This window comes from Penaeus japonicus, unplaced genomic scaffold (assembly GCF_977035675.1).
Source record: "Penaeus japonicus unplaced genomic scaffold, GWHDUDI00000001_assembly GWHDUDI00000028, whole genome shotgun sequence".
Lineage (NCBI taxonomy): Eukaryota > Metazoa > Arthropoda > Malacostraca > Decapoda > Penaeidae > Penaeus > Penaeus japonicus.
In genome coordinates, this window is record NW_028234430.1 from 22,952,779 (window position 1) to 22,960,278 (window position 7,500).

Consider the following 7,500-nt stretch of genomic DNA (forward strand, 5'->3'; position numbering starts at 1 on the left):
CAAAGGAACAGCAAGAGCAAGGTTGAACAGCGCCGTAAGCACAGACCAGCAGAACAAAGTAATAGCGGGTAATGAGAGAGCTAATGATTATGCGTGTTGGGGTGAAAGGATGGAGAGGAAATGCTGATATAAATGAACCAATTGGGTATTATGTGATTAAGGGAACGAAGTAAGAAACGAGAGAGATAGAGTAAGAGCAGGAGCGAGAGAGAGGAGAGGGTGGAAGGAAAGAGAGAGTAGCGATAGAGAGAAAGAGAGAGTAGCGATAGAGAGAAAGAGAGAGTAGCGATAGTGAGAAAGAGAGAGTATCAATAGAGAGAACGAGAGAGTAGCGATAGAGAGAAAGAGAGAGTAGCGATAGAGAGAAAGAGAGAGTAGCGATAGAGAGAAAGAGAGAGTATCGATAGAGAGAGAGAGAGTAGCGATAGAGAGAGAGAGAGAGAGAGAGAGAGAGAGAGAGAGAGAGAGAGAGAGAGAGAGAGAGAGAGAGAGAGAGAGAGAGAGTAGCGATAGAGAGAGAGAGAGAGAAAGTAGCGATAGAGAGAGAGAGAGAGAGAGTAGCGATAGAGAGAGAGAGAGTAGAGATAGAGATAGAGAGTAGCAATAGAGAGAAAGAGAGAGTAGCGATAGAGAGAAAGAGAGTAGCGATAGAGAGAGAGAGAGAGAGAGAGAGAGAGTAGCGATAGAGAGAGAGAGAGTAGTGATAGAGAGAGAGAGAGTAGCAATAGAGAGAAAGAGAGAGTAGCAATATATATATAGAGAGAGAGAGAGAGAGAGAGAGAGAGAGAGAGAGAGAGAGAGAGAGAGAGAGAGAGAGAGAGAGAGAGAGAGTAGCGATAGAGAGAGAGAGAGAGTAGCGATAGAGAGAGAGAGAGAGAGTAGCGATAGAGTAGCGATAGAGAGAGAGAGTAGCGATAGAGAGAGAGAGAGAGTAGCGATATATATATATATATATATAGAGAGAGAGAGAGAGTAGCGATAGAGAGAGAGAGAGAGTAGCGATAGAGAGAGAGAGAGAGAGTAGCGATAGAGAGAGAGAGAGAGAGAGTAGCGATATATATATAGAGAGAGTAGCGATATATATATAGAGAGAGTAGCGATAGAGAGAGAGAGAGAGAGTAGCGATAGAGAGAGAGAGAGAGAGAGAGAGAGTAGCGATAGAGAGAGAGAGAGAGTAGCGATATATATATATATATATATATATATATATATATATAGAGTAGCGAAAGAGAGAGAGAGAGTAGCGATAGAGAGAGAGAGAGAGTAGCGATAGAGAGAGAGAGAGAGAGAGTAGCGATAGAGAGAGAGAGAGAGAGAGAGAGAGAGTAGCGATAGAGAGAGAGAGAGAGAGAGAGTAGCGATAGAGAGAGAGAGAGTAGCGATAGAGAGAGAGAGAGTAGCGATAGAGAGAGAGAGAGAGTAGCGATAGAGAGAGAGAGAGAGAGTAGCGATAGAGAGAGAGAGAGTAGCGATAGAGGAGAGAGAGAGTAGCGATAGAGAGAGAGAGAGTAGCGATAGAGAGAGAGAGAGAGTAGCGATAGAGAGAGAGAGAGAGAGTAGCGATAGAGAGAGAGAGAGTAGCGATAGAGAGAGAGAGAGATTAGCGATAGAGAGAGAGAGAGAGAGAGAGTAGCGATAGAGAGAGAGAGAGAGTAGTGATAGAGAGAGAGAGAGAGAGAGTAGCGATAGAGAGAGAGAGAGAGAGAGAGAGAGAGAGAGAGAGAGAGAGAGAGAGAGAGAGAGAGAGAGAGAGAGAGAGTGAGTGAGAGTGAGAGTGAGAGTGAGAGTGAGAGTGAGAGTGAGAGTGAGAGTGAGAGTGAGAGTGAGAGTGAGAGTGAGAGTGAGAGTGAGAGAGAGAGAGAGTAAGACGTAGCGGGTTGTACCTATGACGAGTCTGGGCCGAGCGTAGTAGCGAGCGGGCGCAGAATAAAGCGGGCATCACTGTTCATGACAGCTTAATGTAGCCGTCAATCGTAATGTGATGGGACATAATTTCTCCATTACTGCACCTAACCAGAAGGTTGATTTCCCCATGTTTGCACCTTCCCGCCTAATGCTTATGCGACACTCCGGCGTAATAACAGCTGTTGTAGTAATTTGCCGTTTTTATACGTAAATCTAATTTGGCTCGCCTGGTACTATTTACCGTTAGATTTTTAGCTTAATTGTATCCAATCGATTTTGAATCGCCTCCAGCCTTCCATACCATTTCGTCTCCCCCCATTGAAAACGTTGCAAATACCCCTTTATAATTTTTATTTAAGACTCGCCCCCTCTCCTTCCCTCTTCACTTCCCCGAACGCAGCGTAGAGGCCCAAAACGACGGTCGTAACACAGGTGTAACATCGCGTATTAACGTGACAGCGACGCGTTCCCTGCAGGTAATATCTGGACCGTAACTGTCGCTCCATCGGTACGACAGCGGGTAGTTAGGACGGTTAATACTAATATGGTAAGTGGTGGATGGCGGGAGGGGGCTCGCTTGTACGTTCGTTGCCGCGACGGCCGTGTATTGACTTTTGCAAGGATGCTCTTTGCACGAGGGCTAGGAGGGGAGGGGACGGGATGGGAGGGGGGGCAGTTAACACAGTTGCTGGGTAGTTCTTGCAGGCGATGTTCTTTGATTGCTTCTGGTTACTTGTTTTATTTTTATTTTCCTTATTGATTAGTACAGCTTCCACTCCTAGTCTTTACCTCTTACTTTTTATGACTTATTTACTCGCCCGTAAAAAGAACCTCTCTCTCTCTCTCTTTTTCTCTTTCTCTTTCTCTTTCTCTGTCTCTCTTTCTCTCTCTCTCACTCTCTCACTCTCTCTCTCTCCTTCTTCTCCTTCTCCTTCTCCTTCTCCTTCTCCTTCTCCTTCTCCTCCTCTTCTCCCTCTTTCCCGTCTTCCCCCCACCCTCTCTATTTTCCCCTGCCCTCCTTCCTTCCTCGTCATTCTCTCCTGTCCCCTCTCTTCTTCCTGCCAGTCTTCCCAAGTTCAAAGATCATCTATCTTCATCCTCTCCAAACTGCTGTTACACTTTTCGTGGCCCCAGAGCACATCTGTTGCATTAACACTCACACTCCTTAAAAAAAGAAAGAAAAACGTACACAAATATACACACGCACATGCACACTCATGCACACGTACGCGCACACACTTAAACATTCTTACTTTCACACTTACACATTTTGCAAACATATTTTTACTTCAGTTACACGTGTCCGCTCTCCTGCACAAGTATACATTATATTATGTCCATTAGATATAAATTTGTCCGCACACCCTTTCGTGTACGAGCCTTCTCCGAGTGTGTCCGTCGCCGCCACACTTATTCTATATTCTCGACATGTCTGCATTCCGTAGGTTGCATGTAAATGTCGTCATATGAATCTCCCCCCCCCCCTTCCCATTCCCTGCTGCCTCTCCTACTCTTCCCCACCAAGCCTTCACAGCTTCCCCCCCCTCCCCCTAGTCTCGCATTCTTGTTCCCGGATAACGCGCGAAGCCACGGCCGAAACGGTGTGATCCGATTCCGGAAATGCCGGTGTTTTGAGCGCAAACGAGGGTCGTCTCGCAGTCGGGCCTCTCGTGCTTGTAAAATTTTTTGGTATCGTCGTTTTTCTCGCATCTCTCTTCGGGCTGGGGAGAAGAAAGCGTGCTCGTCGTGTACGAAATTGTAAACAAAATGGATTGATACGCATTTTCGAGATGGGTACGTGACTCGCGGTGAATGACAAAAGCGCCTTTGTATTCGCGCAGATTTATTCTTGATTTGCTCCTTTCTCTGGCTCTGTGTCCTCGCTGTTTGCGCTGTCCTCGTCGCGCCTTGGATTTATAGCGGAGATGAATTGCCTCCCTCCCTCGCGCTCCCTCTGCTTCAGCGGCATCAACATGAACGTCCGCTCATACGAATATTCATCAAGCTAAATTATTCCAGAACATTCCGAAGAAAACGCGGACATTCTTGACTGTTGCCGAGGTTTACATATCCCAGAGTGCGGCGGTCGCGATGCTGAGAGCCCCGCTTGCCTAGCCAGTGTGCCGCCAGGGAGCTCTCTTCGCCTTCCTTCTCTTCTCCTTCATCTTCTTCCTCCGATGGTGCTCGTGTGTGCCGTGCCTTCTCTTTGTTTATTGTTATTAGATTTACACCTGTTTTCTTCCTTTAATCGTTTCTTTTAACATTTTGCTCTTACGTGTTACCCTGCTTTGTTATGTTTTTTTTCGCCGCTCTACCTCTCTCTCCAGGTCTTCTTTCTTCTCATTCCTTTAACATTATTTTATTCCCCGCTTTTTTTTTTCACATTTATTTCCCTCCTGCCTTTTCTCCCAGCGTCACAGCGACACCAACAAGTTTGACGACGCTGCTGCTGGTGTCGTGTGCAACGGCGCGGAAATTTACACCTTCAAGTTTTTTTCTTATTTTGAATGTTACAGAAGTTGCATCTGTAGCTGTGCGAGTCGCATGGTGATGAGGCGGACCTTGTGTTGCTTCACTGTCAGTATGAGAGAGAGAGAGAGAGAGAGAGAGAGAGAGAGAGAGAGAGAGAGAGAGAGAGAGAGAGAGAGAGAGAGAGAGAGAGAGAGAGAGAGAGAGTGAGTGTGTCTGTGTGTTTATGTGTGTGTCTGTGTGTGTGTGTGTGTGTATGTGTGTGTGTATGTGTGGAGGGAGGGAGGAGGGAAGGATGCCTGTATATCGTAGTCATTAATGGACGATGATGGGAATATTTCAAAATCACAAGCAACATATTAAACACATAATTACCTAATTACCTTGATGAATAGCACAGCAGCATTAATAATAACCTGGTTTCTCTTACCTCACAGATTCGTGACTGGCTGACCCTTATGGAGCAGATGACGCGTCAGCAGACAGTAGTGGTGGGAGACGCTGACGACATCCGGCAGCTGACTGAGAAACAGAAGGTGAGTACATAGGAGGATTATTGTGGCCTTAGACGTAGGTGCAGGTGGAGACCACTCAGATGTGCTGAAATTAATCCTCGCAGTTGTATTTACGCGCGGGCGCACCCAAATACATCCAAACACATCCAAACACACTCACACACACTCACACACACTCACACATACTCACACATACTCACACATACTCACACACACACACACACACACACACACACACACACACACACACACACACACACACACACACACACACACACACACACACACACACACACACACACACACACACACACACACACACACACACACACACACACACACACACACACACACACACACACACACACACACACACAACACACACACACACATACACACACATACACACACACACACACACAGACATACACAAACACACACACACACACACATACACACACACACACACACACACACACACACAACACACACACACACACACACACACACACACACACACACACACACACACACACACACACACACACACACACACACACACACACACACACACACACACACACACACACACACACACACACACACGTACAAACACGTACACGTACACGTACACGTACACGTACACATTCACGTATATGTACATCAAACACACAGACGCGTAGGCACAAACGCAAGTTAACAAACATACAATCGAGTGCAAACGGAAACAAACACAAACACGCATCCCCGGCCGCCTTTCAAAGCTTGAAAGAAGAAGGAAATTGGATTTTGTTTTCGTTTCTGTGGCATCACCCTGGCGCGGTGTCCACGAACCTCAGTGGCCATCTTCTCGTTGCAGGCAAGATCTCGCCGGGGAGAAAGTTAGACGGAAGAAGGGAGGGAAGGGGGGAGGAGGATAGGGGAGGAAATAGAAAGGTAGGGTAAGGACGAGGGAAAAGGAGAAGGAGGAGGAGAAAAGAGAAGAATGTTTATAAAAAAGAAAAATGTGGATAAAAGAGAAGAATAGGGATAAGAGGGAAGAATGGAGAATAAAAGAGAAAAAGGGGGAGAAAAACGAAGAATAGGGAGACAGACATGGATAGGAGAGCCATGCGTTAGGGATAGTTCCAGAACACGTGACAACCGCCGTTATTAAATTTACACGGTAGTCTTTGATGTACAGCGGAAGTAGGGAAGAGAGAGAGAGAGAGAGAGAGAGAGAGAGAGAGAGAGAGAGAGAGAGAGAGAGAGAGAGAGAGAGAGAGAGAGAGAGAGAGAGAGAGAGAGAGAGAGAGAGAGAGAGAGAGAGAGAGAGAGAGAGAGAGAGAGAGATGGTAGAGGGGGAGGGGGCAGTGTAAAGGAGTTGGGAGTAGGAGAGGGGAGTAGGGAAGAGGGGAGCGACAGAGGAGGAAGAGAGAGAGAGAGCGCGGGAGATATTTAGTTTGTCCGTTTTTTAGGGAGGAGAGTTTGGAATGACGATTTCGATTTAAACTTGTGCCTTTACTTGACTTTTTTGTTGTTGCTTTGTGTCGAGCGTTTGTATTGTGAGGCATATCCATGGTGAGGGGGTTTGTATGGTATCCTTGTTGTTGATGTTATGATGGCATTTTTTTCATTATTGTTACTATAGTTGGTATAATAATGATAACTGTGATTATTATTATTATTATTATTATTATTATTATAACAATAATTATGTTTACTGTTTTCAGTACCTTTGTTATTGTTATTATTTTAATTGTGTTGCTCTCCAATCTTTTCGTTGTTTATGTTAGGTTGTATAATTTTCTATAATAATTTCTCCTCCCTCGTCCTTCTAGCCCCTCGCTCTCGCCGTACTAATCCCCTCCTCTCTCCCTTGTTCTCATCCTGGCCTTCTTCCACTCCTCTTCTCCCCCTCCCCCCTTCCCCCCCCTCCTCCTCCTCCAACTCCTCTTCCTCCTCCTCCTCCTCCTCCTCCTCCTCCTCCTCCTCCTCCTCCTCCTCCTCCTCCTCCTCCTCCTCCCTCACTTTCGGCCTTCTCGACCCCCCGCCTTCTCCGTCTCCCTCTTCCCCCCCTCCTGACATTCTCTCACCATTCCTCTCCCTTTCCTACCCCCTCCTACCTCCCTCCTACCTCCCTCCTCTCCCCTCTTTAATTCCACTCCCCCTCTCCCTTTCCTTCACTCTTCCCCTCCTCCTCTCCCCACTCCCCCTCTCCCTTTCCTTCACTCTTCCCCTCCTCCTCTCCCCACTCCCCCTCCCCTCTCCTCCCCTCCTCTCCTCTCCTCTCCTCTCCTCTCCCCTCCCCTACCCTCCCCTCCCCTCCCTTTTACCTCCCCTCTCCTCCCCTCCCCTCCCCTTCCCTTTCCTTCCTTCCCTTCCCTCCCTTCCCTTCCTCCCCTTCCTCCCCTTCCTCATCCCCCTCGCTCTGCCCCCTGCAATTCCCCCCTGCAATTCCCCCCATCCCCCAGTTCCCCTCCTTCCCGATCTGCCTGCCCGGTCTTGTAAGAAAATCCTATCAGTCGGCAAGTCCAAACGTCACGAGAGAGAATCAACTATTCGTAAAAGTTTGAACGTAATGTTATGAAGTCTCCAGTGTGTATCTTGCCAAATTTTTAAAAAGTCTGAC

General features: G+C 47.2%; 1 protein-coding gene across 19 annotated transcripts in view; it reads left to right on the forward strand.

Moving 5' to 3' along the window:
• Positions 1-7,500, forward strand: part of LOC122251860 (dystrophin, isoforms A/C/F/G/H-like) — a 1,045,059-nt gene that overhangs the window by 263,012 nt on the left and 774,547 nt on the right. For all 19 annotated transcript variants that reach the window (XM_086553567.1, XM_086553566.1, XM_086553574.1 and 16 more), the window contains one exon: positions 4,812-4,910. In XM_086553567.1, the coding sequence (XP_086409693.1) occupies positions 4,812-4,910 (99 nt within the window). The remainder of the gene's footprint in view (positions 1-4,811; positions 4,911-7,500) is intronic.